The sequence below is a fragment of the Euwallacea similis genome, chromosome 22 (genome assembly GCF_039881205.1).
Source record: "Euwallacea similis isolate ESF13 chromosome 22, ESF131.1, whole genome shotgun sequence".
Taxonomy (NCBI): domain Eukaryota; kingdom Metazoa; phylum Arthropoda; class Insecta; order Coleoptera; family Curculionidae; genus Euwallacea; species Euwallacea similis.
This window is the reverse complement of record NC_089630.1, coordinates 1,427,028-1,444,665: the sequence shown is the minus strand read 5'-3', so window position 1 is coordinate 1,444,665 and position 17,638 is coordinate 1,427,028. Positions and strand designations below refer to the sequence as shown.

General features: G+C 40.5%; 1 protein-coding gene across 4 annotated transcripts in view; it reads right to left on the bottom strand.

Annotated features, from left to right (window-relative positions):
• The window catches only part of jing (AE binding protein 2 jing), a 39,988-nt gene that overhangs the window by 5,874 nt on the left and 16,476 nt on the right, over positions 1-17,638 (bottom strand). For 2 of the 4 annotated variants that reach the window (XM_066401175.1, XM_066401176.1), the window contains exons 2-7: positions 3,497-4,707; positions 2,257-2,404; positions 1,910-2,054; positions 1,662-1,847; positions 1,046-1,190; positions 7-202 (exon numbers count right to left, since the gene is read on the bottom strand). In XM_066401175.1, the coding sequence (XP_066257272.1) occupies positions 7-202; positions 1,046-1,190; positions 1,662-1,847; positions 1,910-2,054; positions 2,257-2,404; positions 3,497-4,707 (2,031 nt within the window). Of the gene's footprint in view, positions 1-6; positions 203-1,045; positions 1,191-1,661; positions 1,848-1,909; positions 2,055-2,256; positions 2,405-3,496; positions 4,708-7,923; positions 8,319-10,549; positions 10,621-17,638 lie in introns of those variants that run through there. The other 2 variants (XM_066401179.1, XM_066401178.1) reach the window with 2 other exon arrangements.

Below are 17,638 nucleotides of genomic sequence, written 5' to 3'. Positions count from 1 at the left end.
ACTTACACATCGGCAGGATGCCACCGCACCAGCACTTCCTTTCTTCCCTTCGAGTCTGTCCTACGGGCTAAAATGTGGCCTTGCAGATTAACTACGTCGCCTGCTACTCCATCTTGACCCAAGGTTCTGGCCTGCGTCATACAAAGTAGTCGGTGCTGAAGCCCTTCCATGATGCCCGAATCGATAAAGTCGAACATGCGTGCTAGAAAAGTTGCGTATTGTGATATAGGCGGGTACTTTTGCAATTCAGTTTTTGATTATATCATTGCGGGGCAGAAAATTTAGAAAAAACTCGAACGTTGGTGAAACTAAAAGCTACATCGTCAGTGGGATTGAGAAGTTGTGTTTAAGGTTAGTAAATACACAAGATAAAAGGAAATTAATGTGATTCTTATGGTGGAATTTAACGTACACAAAAAAAGGTCTATTTTTCGCAAATTTGGGACCAAACAAACTATAGCATCACAAGCAGTGGTATTTCCTAAATGTCTGTTGTCTTCTCCGGCTCAGACTCTGTGATACGTTTATATGGACTCTCATTTGACCAAAACTGTCCTAGTGAAAGTAACCACTGGTCAATGTTATCGAGTATTAATTATTGGGGAAGATTAACGGAATATGACGACATTGGCCTACACTGTATTAAGAAGAATAACTTTTTAGTTCAATTATTCAGCCAATTTTACAGTGAATAATATAATCAATAAATCGAATTGAAAGATTACACCAAGTGGGTAACATCGGGAATGAAACAAATAATGTAGACTTTATTTGGGCAACTAAAATCTGCTTAACGAGATTAACAATACATCCTCCATCGTCCTCCAGTCAGGCAGTTAGGACCCTTAAAGCCTGTCATAAATTGTTACTATTTTGGCAATTAAACCGGGATCTAAAGCCCCTTATTGTGTCTGTTAAAGGAATCTGATCTAAAATCTGTTTTATGAAAAGCTCAGATCTGGGTCCCTAGCTAAAAGTTTAAAATCCCACCGGATACTTACTAGAAGAAAGGTTAAAGACACAAAAACGTAAAAAGAAATTTTACCTGACCAAGGTTGTCTTCGAAACCTAATTACCCGACCGTTCCTCTTGAATAGCTTCACAGGGCCGTTCTCGACCGATTTCTTGGCGTTGGTGTTTTGGGTTCCATCACTATTGAAGTGGTTGTTGACGTGCCTCTCCAGCATCAGCTAGAAATTATGAGTGTTGTAGGAGTTTACAAAGTGCTTTGTAAACATACGGCGCAAGATTAAGAGCATATTCCATGAGTGGAAATACGAACAAAAGCTCCTATAAAGATATATCCAGAATCTTTTCATTTCCCGAATACAGGGTTACATACGTTTGAAGCAAAATTTTTCAATATCCCGTAAGGCTATTACTGAAGGCATGTCTGAGAGATCTAAACTAAACCCGAGTCATTTTGCCTGGTTTTTAATTTCGATGAGATTCTCAATTAAGGAATTTTGAACTGTCTTCAATTCATTCTTTCTCATAGCCGCAAATCACAAAAATAGGCACTAACTTGACCCTGTATCTCAGAAACCAAACGAAATGTGGTAACTTATATGGTGGTGTGGTGTGTAATGGAGTGATACTGGTTCTATGTCGATCCTGGATGGATCCAGGAAAGTACACACGAAAGACATCAGACCACTTACCTGTGAATTAAACCTCTGCCCACAGCCATCCACAATGCATCTGAAAGGTTTGGTCCCAGCATGTGCTAACACGTGCCTTTCAAGCCACGAAATGGAGCATGACCTTCTCCCATGCACTTTGCACCCTCTCCAAAGGCAGACATATTGTTCTTGATTGGCTTGAGATTGAGATATCACATGTTTAACCTGGAACGCACGTATGATGAGTATTTTCTTTTTTCCGGTGGTTTTATGAGTCCTAATCTAACCTGAAGATGTTCTAATAAGGCCCCGCTGGTATCGAATTGCGCCACGCAATCATCCCATCGGCATCTACCATCGTTGGACTGTGGAGGACTTTTGCCCAGGTCCCTTCCTTCTTCCTTCTGTTTTTGGTGCTTGACCGCAGGAAACCTTTTGGAGACATTAGAACGACTATTATTGAACCCATCCGAAGCAAAGAGTATTTGTTCGGTTAAAACCGAATAACCATAACGACGACCACAGACTGTTCTCGTTTGACTTGAAAGAAGTTCGTTAACGCCGTTTTAAGAATTAGGCAACTGTATCAAACTCGGTAAAATTTACCATTTACTTTGTGGGTCGAGGAACTTACCTGATTGTCTTTGGTTGCGACAAAATGGGAGACTTTTTCGGTTCTTCGGTGATCTGCTTTTCTACACTGATCTCGAGACTTCCACGACTTGATATTCCGCTGTCTGAGTCGGTAGGCGAGGGGGACTTGAATATTCGGGTTTGGTTTTCTGAGGAATCGATGAGTTTTAAAGAAAACTAAGACGGCAACTCCTATGGTTTTTGAATGAGTGATAAACCGTTCATCGTCGCGAAATGTTTCTTTATGAAAGCAAATGGGGCCATAGAAATTCTCATGAATGAACTGGAGAAGCAGAGCAATGTCTTGGTACAGCACTTATTGTTAATTTTTTCTAAAAGCTTTTTGTTGAGATTTTTCGTAAGCTCGTTTAAGCTTAGACGCTTTTTATGGCTATACAGTTTGAACTGCACCTACATAGCTTTACAAGTCTCACCCAAAGACACAACTACCTTCTGCCGAAGGTACGTAATCCTAATGATTTCCGACATTTTGGGCAGATTTACGAGGTTACCTAGATTTACTTTTTATTGTGAAACAAGTAAGGATAGTGTATTTTTATCAACAACACCATGTAGGAAAACATAGAGGCGGTTACGCAGGTGAAAAATGCATAATTTCCAGAATTTGAGGCCTGTTTTATCAATGAGAAAAACTAAACTACGCCCCTGGTTCTTGGTGTTAACCTTATGAATAAACAAGGACGTACTGAACATACGAATCTAATTCTAGTGAACCAACAACAATTTTACTGAACTGTATATTTCTGGATAATTGTATTATAATACTCAAGGAGAACATTTCAGTTTAAGTTTAGAATTTTTAGCGTTTACGCAGAAGTGGGTACCATGAATATAAAGTAAGTAATAAAATAACGAAATGGAAATCGCTTGCCAATTTCCATTTTATAATTTTATTATTCACTTCATATTCATTGTCCCTACTTTTGCGTGAACTCTAAAAATTCCAAAGTTAAACGTTCCTACAGAAGTGTGGATAATCAACATTTCCATTTAATTTCCGTAACCCAAAAAAAGGCCCGCATTGCGCAGCTATTTTTCAATATTTACGAAAAACAAAGCGACGGGCTTTCCCGGCCAAAGTTTGGCCCAGGGCGCCAGACTTGCCGAGGCCGACCCTGCGTCTAAATTTGAGTTTTTTCGAAATTACGAATTCCACGATGTTCTGATACACAAAACGACGCAGTTCGACCACAAAAAATACCATTTTGTTCTAACCTCACCTTCATTCCAACGGTTCTCGTCGGGCGGCTTTTGGGGCTGTTCCACGTGATGCGTCTTGCATTCCTCAGTCCTGTAGGGCTCCTCACTCCTCGTGCTTTCAGTGCGACTCTGTTGCCCCCCATTCATAATTATTTCCGGCTTCGCATTGTTGTATTTCCCCAACGTAGTGGCCGAATAGCAACTGTTACTTTCCGGTCCCTTAGGCCTCGCAGGTAAGACGGTAGGTACGGCCGTATCCACACTTAGAGTGATATTCCCATTCCCGTTTAACCCTCGATTTAATCTCGGGGGTAAGGCATTTAAGTTGACGATAGGCACTACCGTTGCGTTGAGTTTGACGCAGTTGAAGTTATTTAGGGTGGCGAGTTTTTGTACTGGTTGAATGACGTTGAGACAGGGGTTGCGGTTGATGATACTGACCTTCTCGTTGGTGATGAATTGGGGGACGAAGATGTTGTCCGGAGGCTTAGGAGTTTTGGTGTGGAGATACGTTAAGTTAGGGGGGAAGCTCACTGCCGTCAGAGTCATTGTTGGGGTGAAAGGGTGAATGTTCGGGATGGCTGTGCTCGCGGGGATTGGTTCTTGTATCTTACTAGGGGCTGGCAGTATCTTCCTAGGGACTGTGGAGGACAACTTTCTGGTTTTAGCAAACTCCATCTTCTTGGCAGCGGCATTAGTTCGCCAACCCTGCTTGGCAGTACTACTAATTTGACTAATAATAGCTACTTTCCCTGGGGCATTCTTCAGCTTCAACAGCTCCTTCCTCAAGCCGTTCTTCCCTTGAGTCTTGAAGTATTCAGTGATCTTCCCTTGTTGCATCCTGGGCATAGCCTCCAGTTTCTTGTTAACTTTATAGTTGTTATTGTTGTGGGTCTGGCCGGAGTCCACAACTCTAGAGACTTGAAGCTTCTTTGGAGCAGACGTGTTCAGGTATAGCTGCTTTTTGACGGATTCCTCGTTCTCTTTCAGACGTTTCGTAAACACGGTTTTGTCGTTCAGGGGGCGTTTTATCGGAGATCCTTCTTCGGGGGTCCATGGCCAAGGCGAGTGGTGGGCAGACTGGGCTGGGGGCATCTTGGGGTGGTGGTGGGACGCTCCGGAGTCCTCGGAGTGGTTGGAGGCGGTGCTGAAAGGAGATCCAGGGTCGGTGATGTCGCTGGATGCGGTACTGCTACCACTGCAGTCGGTACAGCTCAGAACTGCTACGCCACTGGAAATAACACGAATTTATTAATATTTTGTTTTATAGGCAGTAGCAAAGGGATTTTCTTTTGACTATTTAACGCTTTTTTCCCCTATTAATTTTAAATTATGCAAATTGCAAGATGCGTATCTCAATGAGCACTTATGTAAATCGCCCTGCAGGCCGAAGTTTTGTGACACCACTCTGTTCGTGTCCGGAGGATTTTGAATATTTAGTACCTACGTCCGGGGGAGCATAATTGCCTCTATTAAATGTTAATATCCACGTGTTTCTATTAGCATTTCAAGGGATCAGGAACCTAGCAGTTTCAAGCTAATGCTGCTGTAGCAAAGCTCTTAACCAGGAAAAGAAAAACTTGACTAGTTTTTAACAGTAAGGGACATCTCCCTCATTGGCTACAGTGTTGCAAAGGGGGATAAGTTGCATGCCCTACTTTCGCCTTGAAAGGGGCACGTGCCTCAGTGTGTCGCCCTTTCGGTTTCGCTCTCACCACCCTCTTTGTTTTGCTGATGGTTCGATTCGCGTCCAACAGGATATGCGGCATCTACGCAGCCCTGCGGGGTTGCCAGACGATGCGTTGGCGGTATTTTAAAAACCGATTATTTCGACATCAACTCTATTATTGATTTGAACTGAAAGAAGACGAATAATTATCAAAATGTACCTCGGAAACTAATGGAGGTTAACCACAAAGAGGCTTGCGATTTGTATAGTTTTTGGGCCAATCCAAAATGAAATTTAAATTTGTCGGGAGGTGAAGCACGAGTAAACGTCACAAATGCCCTCTTCACTTGAAAAGCATTAGACATTGTGGCATTACAGGAAACTTTCTGTTAAAATCTGACTGTGTCTCTTTAAATAAGCAATTGGCTATTTAGGAACTCACAATGGCAACGCGGCGACATTCACTTGTCACAGCAACTTGACTAACACACTAAGCTATCGCATGAGTGCGATAAAGATAGAATTTTTTTAAAACTGCCTAATTATTTCCTAATGAATTCTTGAAAAAACCATAGTCCGTTCCCGTTTCGTCGTCATTCAAGTCTTCGTGAGTGATGTTTGACGCGCGATGCTCTCTTGGCACAGTGCATGCCTGCCTGCTGGTTGGCGTTAAATCGCGAATGCGAAGTTCCCACTTTTCGAAAACTGCAATGAAGTAAATTTTTATAGAGAAATTAAAAAAAATTAGAATCAGTTCACGTTTTTTTGCCATCTTTGTCTTTACGAGTGACGTCATCTCTGTAATCGTACACAAATTCTGATCCCCTTCGTATCTTTAAAGCTGTAGACAATCGCCCCTTCGATGCCAGTATGAAGGGTGTCAATTATCCTAACACACAATGTGCTCCCTATTGAAAAGGAGAAATGCAACTAAGATGCAGCATTGCGACGAAAAATGGCAACACCACGATATTCATTTGTCACAATGGTATGGCTAACAAGCTTAAATGTCACATAAGCGCTGCCAAGACAAAACTATAAAACTAATAAACTTTAAAATGGTCAATGCCAGGTTGCCACATTTTACTAAATTGTTTTAAATGGGGAGTTTTTAAAAATAAATAATACATAAATATTTAGGCGCACCTGGCTTAAAATAGGCACTTTAATGGGCACGTTTTTACCAGCTGCCTCTGTATCTCGAAAATTCTAGAATCGTCGTTTCTTCGAAATTCTGCGAATCCTGGGGTTTTCCTCCTTTTCGAGCCATCAAATGATTGATTCTTGAATTATTGAGATATTCTTTTCAAATTGTAATGAAAACAGTTTCTTACGTGGATATTTTAATTGATCTTGTCACAACCTGTAGTATTAGCATAATCGAGCCATAAATCTGATACTTTAAAAGCCCTCAGAACATTGAACAGTAGCGGAAAATGGTAACTCAACTATTATTTATTCCTAGATTAGTAACTGGTTTGGATCTAGGTTCCAAACAAGGAACTCAAGAATTCAGCATATTTTTCCCTTAGTTTGTCCATGCAAACTATTGATTTGTAGCTTGAACACCTGTGAATTCATGACTATTTTTCATTATTCCGCGCTTGACTAAATCGCCTTTAAATAAGTAGGAATTGCCTCGCACATAATCTAAATCCCCCGTATAATGGATTGAAAAATGACGTGATAGTCCCAGCGATGATAATTCATACTGCCACAATAGGAAAGAAGAACGTACGACCGGTTTACTGAACTTTGAGCGTACTCGTATTACGCACGTAGGTGCATATATGCATTATGCGAATTCCTTGCCGATTAAGCATATTTTTCATGCTTGAAACGCATTTGCGGGATTAAACAATCAATAGGAAATTGCCGTTCTGGGCCATTCCCCAAATTTTCCCTTTTTCCTCCAAAGTTTCGGTACTTAACGCCGGCAAAGAGCATATAGGGTGTCCCATCAAATCCCACATCTTTATCATTTCTCAAGACAATGTCTTCAAAGATACCGTTTATTTCTACTCTACGAGAAGTCAAGTATCGGTACTTGAAATGAAAGATCCACTGAAGACCGAAGGAGGAAGTTGGCACCGCTTATTATGCACCGCAGCTCTAAACAATGATCGAATCGGTACATGACCCGATTCTAAATTTAACTTTCATAGTACCGAGCATAGTACGACCAGGACTTTATATTTTACACCGCTGTAAGACGATTTATTACTGTCAAACGTACTACAGTTAAACATGTCTCGTGTCTGTCTGAACCAGGCAGGAACTTTGATATTTAATAGATTCAGGAAATCGCTCGGTAAATATTGCTTTTAGGTTTAAGACTTCCGGGAAGTTCTGACAACGTTTTCATGGTCAGATAAACCCGCACGAAGATTCGAAAGTTTCGGTGCCCCATCGGGAGTTGAAAATGTCGGTAAACATACCAAACCCACGAGAGCGTCTGATGGGTGAGATAAACTCGTGGTCAAGGCAGCAACCTTCTTTCGACTGAAAATTTAGTCTCTGAACTTCGTAGTAACGGTACTCTATAGTGCAATTTGTTATATGGAAACGAGGCAAGATTCCTGGACGCTTATCGACCCGCATCGTTAATCACGTTTCCGTTGATAATCACTCCTCCCTCGGCGCTTTTTCCAAAAAGTAATTTACGTCTGTCTGCCAGACGAAGTTTGCTTAAGGAAATTGCCCGATAACTTGGAAATTTGACGGAAAGAAGCTCAGGTTGGCGGTAAAAATAGAAACCTTTTTCGTTCTTTAACACACCTGTTCTTTGAATGCAAACACATACTCCGCCTCGGTCGTACATTTGAGTGATATTATATCCGAGGTAGGCTGCCACACACGCACACGCACACACACGAGCACACTGAGAATCACTAGAAAACACACTAAAAAGCACTAAAAACGAAAGCGCATCGACGAAACTGCCTACTTGATGCGCCGCGCCGTCAAATTTACACTGGCAGCCAAAGGGGCCTGTGTGAGGTTAGAGACCCACACTGTATTCTAGTTCCAGGCGTATTTACAGCACACAATAAAACCGAGACCCCGCTCTATAGGACGGCGGCCTAGTGACTGAAACAGTGACGACTCGTCCAATGCAACTCTACTATGAAAACTTCGGCCAAAGACGGGTTTCAGCTGGCTTTAAAATAACCGATAAAAACATCGAAAACTTTTTTTTTGCCAAATCGGCAAATGTTAAATATAGTGAATTTTTTATTAGTTCAAAATAACTTTTCAAGATCTTATCGTCGGATTGTAGCTCTTTGGAGGGCGGCCTGGTGACTGAACCAGTGGCGACTCGTCAAACGCAACTGGCGGTTCCTCGACAAATTTGTGAGTGCCAAATGCGGGGAACTTTTTCTCAGTTGAAATCCCTCTCCGAGCCGTCGTTATTGAATTGTCATCTTTTTACGTCCCTGCCGATCGGGAAAGTCGTAAATTACGACAACGTGGCAATCTCTAAGCAAAAAACTAAGGTTTGTAACGAAGAACTGAAATTGCGTTGAAAATTTCTACGAGTATCGCGCCAACTGAAAAACCTCTAACACGGATAGGTGGTGTACCCACGTACCCATCGAGCGTATTTTTGTGTCGATATATAAACAGGAAACATGTCGTGAGAGACACTTGACGTTTTAAGACAGTTTCTGAAGCGAGTTTGTGACTTTATTACGTCGTGCTCCCACGTACCACAACCTCAGACCCCACATTCTAATTGTTCAGGTTACCTTTCCCCGCTGTTTAAATTTTACCACGCATCTTTGCAAATCGTCATTCTTTTCGTTGAAGACTGTTTTCTTTTATGTTTATGGACCCTGTTTTTGTTCAGATCCAAATTTTCACTCTTTCACATTCAAAATTTAGGACGCCCTGCATGCTCATGTCACAGTGAAACAGCAAAATGCTGCCACTGCTAGATGCCTCGAGGAAACCCAAACATTCTTGCGTATACAAGGTGTCTCGACAGTGCGCAGCCGGTCGCTCTTTTAGGAAAACTACTGAGCTCCAAGGTTTTTCTGAAAATCTTCATAGTTAATGTTTTGTGTTAGCCATATAGAAAGCAGACCTCAAAATAAGGTTTTTAGACGGAAAACCTTCACCCGAAATAGGAGTATTACTATTTTATTGCTACAAGTGCTAATGCATACGTTAGAGCGAAGAAAAAATGAAATAAGCATAGTAATGAAGAATTTTATGTGTTGCCCTGAAGATAAATGCAAAATAGACAAAATGGGCCATTAACTGAAATCTAGCATTACATCGGCGAGCTTTGATGCTGAGGAAGTAATCAATTTACGAAGACTCCGTAATTTTACCTTAGCTAGGTGATAATGAACTTACCTGTAGTCTGAGCATACAGGGGTGTAATAATGCATCTTAATGCGCGGTTTGTATTTTCTCTGTCCATAAAGTGCAATTATTTCCTACTTCTCCAACATACAACTCTTTGCTTATAATGACTACGTACAGTTGCAATATGTAATAAATATAAATAGGCCTATTACCTACCAAGCCCCAATCGTGCTAGCCTAGGTAAATTATGAAGTGAACAGTTACTATGGCGGTAGTTCCTACGTTGCCTTGGTACTGCAATTAGACAAATAAAATGCTTCGGTACATGAGTGATTGTTATAGATAAAATTCCGCTAAATTACATTCCTAGGAACGTTACGCCACTGCTGAAAGCAATCTGGTTTGCCCTGTTTGAGCCGGGCTGCCACCCTAATCCTCTCTCTCCTTCCCCTTTAATAAAATACATTTGTGCCTCGCAGAGCCTTTTTTCCCAATAATCCACTTATTAGCAGAGCTTCTCAATTTCCTATTTGACATTCCTCAATGAGTTTTTAACGTCCGGAAACTGTATGTCAAACAGAAAAATAAACATTTTGAAAGTGGCACAATAAAGCATCTGGAACGAATCTTCCAGGGTCTAATATTTTGGTAGCGTATACGAAACATCTTCAGTGACCTGAAAGCCCATAAAAACCTAACTTTTATTGTTTTCTGACGTTTTTATAGGACCTCAGAGAAGAGCCTTATTCCTTTCATAGAAAGCAGCGTCCTAATTGATTGATGTGTCTCTCCTACGAAATTCTACATAGTAAATGCATTTTCGTGCGACAATAAAACGAACATTTGCAATTTTACTGAGAAACCAAACAAAAAAAAAACAAAAGTTCGATAAATTCAGTACAGAATCTCATTCAAAACAAAATAAGAAAACTGAAATGTCGATAAGCACAGCTCTACTTTGAATCGAACTCAAAATAGGTGGAGTACTTAAAAACAACAGTTATCTGCTAAACATCGGCTAGAGTGAGCTTTTGAATTGCAGCTTATTTGAAATGAAGGTTTTCTGACAGTCTGAATCCATTGAACTTACCATTGGCGGACTTAAGGACTTCTTACACAGGCGGTCACTGGGTAAGGAGGATAAGGAGAAATCATACTTATCTGCAAAGATAATAAAAAGATTTATTAATCACGAAGATCATGGAGAGAGTACATTTGACAGGTAACAAGTTTCTATCTGATGATAAGAGATTTTTTGGGGGCTGATTTTAGCACTCCAAGAGAGATTGTCGCACCCTCTGAGAGGGAGAGAGAGAGAGGGTGCCACAACCTCTCATAAACCCAAGAAAGTCGTCGATTTTTTAGTTTACCACCGGTACCCTGCCTTTGGTCGATGGCTTCAGGCCCTTATTTAGTTTTAAACTTTTCGTATACCGCGCCACGCACGCTTAAATATTTGAAACTTCTTCTCATAGATAGATACGGTCAGTGCAGAAAGTATTCGTACACCAGATAATTTTACATAAACAGCGTTGTTTTGATGTTAGGCAATTTTTACAAAAAAACACAAATAATCATAAATGTTCTTTGACCTTTTCACGATATATTTTTTACCAAGAGAGAAAAGATACTTTCAGTCGATACGAAGATGACAACAAAAAAACGTGCAGGAATGTGCTCGCAAAAAGTATTCGTACGCTATTTCGCACCTTGAACTAGTTCAGAGGTGATCTATCCAAAAAAGCTGATTAATAACTAATAGAGGTGGTTAGTTGAGTTCGTTCGGGGTGATGACATAAAATTTTTGGTCTATTGTGATCATGGGACGTAAAGGTACCGAAACATCAGAAGAATTGCGACGAATAAGTCTTAAACTACATAATGACTGCAAATCATTGGTAGAAATTAGTCGAATAGTAAATAGATCAAGATCTACGCTCCAAAGCATAATAGACAGATATTGTCTGCGAAAAACATTTAAAAGTCGACGACGCTCAGGATGGCCAAGGAAAATAAATGATTACTTGGAACGTCTAATTACACGAAAAGTAAATGAAAACCTACGAATGAGTGCAGAAAAAGTCGCTGCAGAACTGAAAACTTTCAACAATAAGGACGTCTCAGCCAGTACTATCAGGAATGATTTAAGAAGTAAGGGAAACCATGGCAGAGTAGCTCGTAAAAAATACTTTAAAAACCAAGTCGATCGAAAGAAACGATTAGAGTTCGCTAGAACTTATGTTTAACACCCCCATAACATATCGGAATAAAGTGATTTTCACTGATGAGAGAAGATTTTAAGTTTTTGGAAATAAAAGACGTTTTAAAGTATGGTGGAAAAAGGGCACTGAATTTAATAAAGAAAATTTGCGACCAAGCGTAAAGCACGGCCGAGGTGCGGTATTAGTATGGGGCTGTATGAGCGCTTCAGGAATAAGATCGCTTCATTTTATAAATGGAATAATGAACTAAAATATGAATATAAATATTTTAAAAAGCCACGTCCATGCTAGTACAACTAAAATTGGGATTAGGGATGATTTTATATTTAACCAAGATAGCGATCCCAAACACACAGCTCTTAACACCAGGCTCTGGATCTTGAACAATACTCCAAAATATTTAAGAACGCCTCCACAGTCACCAGACATCAACCTAATTGACTATCTCAAAAAAAAAAATTGGAATCAAGTTGTTTCATTGAGAGAAAGGTTAAAGGTTGCCCTTCAGGAAGAATGGAACAAAATACCATCAACTTTAACATCCAATTTAGTTAATTCCATGCGTAGCAGACTAGAAGCAATAATAAAGACGAAAGGAAACCCATCACTTTATTGAAAAAAATGTATTGTTGCTTTTTTAATCATTTTGTTATTAATTTAGGTCTGTAGAAATACTTTTTGCGCTTCTACTCTCATTTTATTGTTTATATTAATTATTTAGTAATCAATATTATTAGTTTGTTATTTTTTATTAAAAATATATGCTAAAAATACAAAAGAACATTTATGATGATTTGCGTTCTTTGTAAAAATTGCTTAATAATATCGACCCACTACTACGTTTTATATACTTTTATCCACTGTACGAATACTTTCTGCACTGACTGTATGTGTGTATGTATTTCGGGATATTCAGCTCAGGCTTGCTGTTTGCTTCATTAATAATTTTGTCAGGTATAAAATCATCTCCCTCTTGTGAACTTTTCTCATCGCCTTTTCATCCACACAGTTTTGATTGACACGTTTTTCAAAAACGACGTATTTTCTGTAATGCGCGGCGTATTAAGAACACAAGGGCCGATCCCTCAATCCCTTGGCAACCTCGCTAACAAGATAATTCATGGAAATAACGAAATCAATCCAGGGCTTTGATCGCTTTTTTTCCTATTATTATTTTTGTTCAACATTATGACTTACTTCGGCGGGCTTCCTTTGCAGAAAAAGATGGATCTTTTAGTGCGTTCTGCAGACTAAAACAGCATGGGTTTTCTCCATCTTCTTTGGACCCAGACCCATGTAAACTTCTTTAGTTTAATTGCGCCCATTTGACTTTTAAATATTCAACATTTTCCGTTCAATTTACATACTTTACGTTTTATCGCGGTTGAAAACCGAATTTGCATTTTCTCATTAAACCTCCTGGACGGCGGCGTGTTAAAGACCTTGACAGTTGTATAATTTCCAATGCAGCTCGAATTAATGCATCGCAAGGACCTTGTCTGGAATATAGAAATTTCAAACGAACGATAATGCGACTTTCCGCAAACCCGAAAGGTTTCGGAATCGTCTCTGTTGCTCTTTAAATGTATGAGAATCATTACCGACACTTCTCTTTTAATAATGGAGGACTGAAAAAATCTCGTCGACAAACCTGGGGTGGCAGTTAACATCCCCAGTTCGGTTTCCACACCCTTTTCTCTAATCCCCCTTATTTTATTCTGCCTCGTTGGTCACGTGTAGTCAATATTAGGTGTCCAAACATCGAAAAGAATCAATATTGCATCGCTTAGGCTCAGTTTTCTTAGAGCCTAAGACGAATAATCTAAGGAACTGCCTCCTTTGCATAAACACTCCTGGTGTCAAATTAACGTTATCAAATGCCAATGAGCGATAAACAAAATGTTTGCTTAACGACCTCCAATAATGCCAAGGTTAATTCATTGTTTCAATCAACGATTTAACGAGACGCAGCTTAAGCCGATCTGCGTAAAACCCTGGAAATGGAGTCCGATGATGAGCCAAATGGATCATTAAACTTTGTCGATAAAAACAATTCGAAGGTTAAAAATTCAGGCCCAGGGGAATCGGTCAACAACTGTCGCGAGCTGAAAAACCGGTCATCATTAGAAGGGTCCCAAAAAGACCCATTAAAACCCATTCGGTCGCAAACCGCCCGTGCATTCTTTCGTATGAAAATAGACTCATGAAAAAGACTAGATCATCAAAGTCGTGCAGGAATTAATTAAACATTGTTTGACCAGACGTTGGCAGCTAGAAGGCAGTGGCGAAATGCAATATTATAGCCTCTCCTGCTACTGCACATTTAAACCTTGGACGACCAAACACGCAAAGGTTTGTCCATCATTCCGTACGTGACCATACTCGATATTTACGGTAAATAATTGCATTAGACGCATTAAAGTGGGTTTCTTGGAAAGGCATTTGACCTCCGCCATGGTTCACTACAATCTGGAACAGCGACTAAGTAATTAAATCTGGACTCGTTGGAACTATTTGCTTTTCAATTTACACGGAAATTTCCACTTAGAAATTCACTTGGAAGAAACGAATGAAAAGTGTGTTTATCTAAAACCGACACCTTTCATTTGGGAAGGATTATGAAGCGGTTCCAGGTGAGAATAAGTACCACGGCCCCCACCTGGAGAAGAGAGTTTTCCCAGATTTCCCGAGGTCACTCCACTGTTCCATAGTGCATGGCCGGATATTTTTTAGACGAAAAAAGAGGCAAGAGACCTTCCTTAGAACATTTTAAGGAAAATTTGAAAGCTACTGTTCCCGAGTCTAGTAGATTGATCTTATGTGGATCCTATATACCTCAATTGAGGTCCTAGAGCCGTTCCGAGGGACCAACGAGGCGCTAAATCCCGGAAACGAAAAGAAAACTGATTTGCCATTAGCTTCGAACTAACCTAAATCCATCAGAATTAAACCAAGACAACTCTAATTTAGGTTGGTTTCGTTTAACACAAATGCATTATTAGTCAGAACTATCGGTCTATAGCCGTGACAGCGTCATTTTGAACTGTGATTTTGCGACAGCTCGTCTGTCAATAGTGACGATGACAGAAGTATTGACAGATGACGGCCTAGTTTGGCTTTGTCTGTTAGTGATTTTGAGACTGTGTGTGTGTGTGTGTGTGTGCGCGCCTGTTATTCTGGGCTACTTCTTTCGGTTGGGAACTAATGCCTCGCAATCAATTTCAAATCACGAACTCGGTGGGTATTCCTCGAAAAGCGGTCCGCCCGTAAAAAAAGGACGGAATAAATTCTTATCGAATTCCTTCCTGCGTCATTTCTTGTTTCGTGTAGGACCGGTGGCAGGCCCGGTTGCCGAATTAAGACCGGCGGCGGCGCGACGCCTCCAGAGTCGGTCGGTGCAACGGCGACGGCGCACCGGTCGGCGTCGACGTCGAGCTCGCGTCGAACTTGAACCCAATCGCGGCCTTGGTCGGCACGTTCACCTCTCACTCGCACTCGGAGGTCAGTGCTGGCACACCGCATTTTTTTCAGCTGTATTGTTGTGAATTCGGCTAGACGTCAGAGCGAGACGAATTTTGCAATAGACCGGATCTCTTGCGAACCCGTGATTGCGATTCGAACAGGCTTTTACGGTAGATCAGTTCGATCACAGAACATAAACACGCGTAGAAGATCAACTTCACTGCACGTCAATCGTCAAATATCTCGCATGTTTCTTATTGACAATCGGCGCATTCAGTCATCAAGATTAACTCAGCGAAATTGCACATTTCAGCTTTGCAGCCTAATGCGCTTTGCCGCGTGAAGTAAGCGCTGAAGTGACATCCAACTGCTGCTGCAATAGCTCCAGCGCTGCTATTCCCTGAATGCGCCCAATCATTATCTTCATTTATCACAATATTAATATTTAAATAGCAGAACCTAGATTGCTAGTAATTATCAATTTCGAATATTGTTTGCTAATCGAGTGAAACATTTTTGGAAATGTTGAGTAACACCTGTTATCTTATCAAAGCCACAGGTTGATACGATGGGAGTGACACCGCTCCCTTGATGCCGATAATGGTTTTGAGCAAATACCGAATTATTATAATAAATTAAAAAAGGGCAAGAACAAAGAGAGGAGTGGAGGGCCCAAAATAAAGCTCTGCGAAATCCTAGAAAGCACCAACAGTTCAGCAGAATTCTCTTCTTCGCCATCAACGAACATCTCCTGCCAACAACCGTGCATAAAAAAACGAAACCTAACCTGTGGAGACCCTCGAATTCCTAAAATTCTAGTTTTTACGGCAAAATGAGGTGGTACACAGAGTCGAAAGCCTTCGACAGATCTCAAAATATTGCCGCAGAAATATTACCAGAATCGATGTGCCGCGGCACTTGACCAACCTTGCAGTTGCCTGGACGCGCCTAATAGCGAACTCTTACTTAAAAACTTGCCAGAGAAGGGATTTCTGAAGCAGCAAGAGGACTCCATTTGGGAATAGGGGACTTTGTTTGAGATACAAAAAAATGGAAATCATCTGGTGAGATGTATCGCAAAAATCTTTCAAATAGAGCCATCTTCGCTAGTGTTGTATGAAGGCTAATATTCCAGAAACAGTTAAAAATAGTACGTCAAATCAAGACATAAAGATTGCGATCAGACATGAAAACGACATGCTTTTTTCCTCGAAAACGGCCATTATCGTTTTTCTTCAAAGCAATGAATTCCTGCATGTTATTTACAATTAACGGAAATAGGTTTCCGCATAATCTAAATGGGATGACGCTTATTACCGCTTAAGTGAGAATAACAATTATTATTTTACGTAATGACTCACGTCTGATCCCCGCTTTGATCCCTGTCGCTCACATTCACACAAAGTAGTAGTGGAACCGGTTCAAACGTCACTTGAGAAAACAATGAAAATTACGATTTCTAAATATAAGTGCTACTGAAATAACTGAAACACTCCGTAGGTTTTCGAAAATCTGTTTTTCTTAGCAGTAGGCACGTACACGTTACATTCCGTCTGAAAACACTCTCATAATAAATAATGTTGCTTAGGTCGACCATGACGATTAGTTGCAAATTTGCCGAAATCTCATCATATGTTTCGAGGTCGTCAGCACTTGATAATTTTTGAAAATCTAAAGAAAATCCATTACTACCTCGTGTTTGTGATGGAACTTCTTTAACCTCTTTCGGCATATAAATGCGTCAACATCGGGAACGTGTAGGAAAGGAAGTGTGCCATATAATAACCGTAAACTTGGGTGTGGCTCACACACGTAGTACACGAGAGAGATAGTTGGATTTATCTACGCTCATACAATTGGTATTATCGTGGGACATGTGTCGAAAGAACTGACAGGAAAATGCAAAATATCGCACGCACCTGGAAGCTTTGGAAATGATTACATTGAAGTGAAAAGCCATTTAGAAGGAAGTGATTAATATTTAAAAGAAATCATCAAAGACTGAGTCAGCGGAAAAAAAGAACATATGTATTAGATATTTTTCCTTGTATATTATGAATATGTATCCGGTTGCGACGGCTTCATCACATTTCTTGACTCACCGCGAGCGGAATTCCTGAAAAGTGTGCCTTCCCCGAGAAACGGCAACAACGCAGCGCTCTTTTGTTCTCGAACGACCGTAGCTGTCCAATAGCCGCCCAGTAACTGTCAAAGCCAACGTGACGTGGCCAATGAATACACATTATCCCTGAAAATCGCTATATCAACGCAGCTACTTGCTTTTGATGCAACACTGTGGTTATCTTGAACGCTTTATCGATAGGTACGTTGTGTAATATTAACGTGTGGCTAGAGAGGGGAATTTTGGCCTAATTGAATGGCATGTTTATGCTGAATCAAAGAAGAAAGTATGTTTGGGTTCGTGTGTTTGTCGATGCCGTTATCACAATAACGGTAATAATCGAGTGTTGACTAAATACCAATTTTCCCTAGGG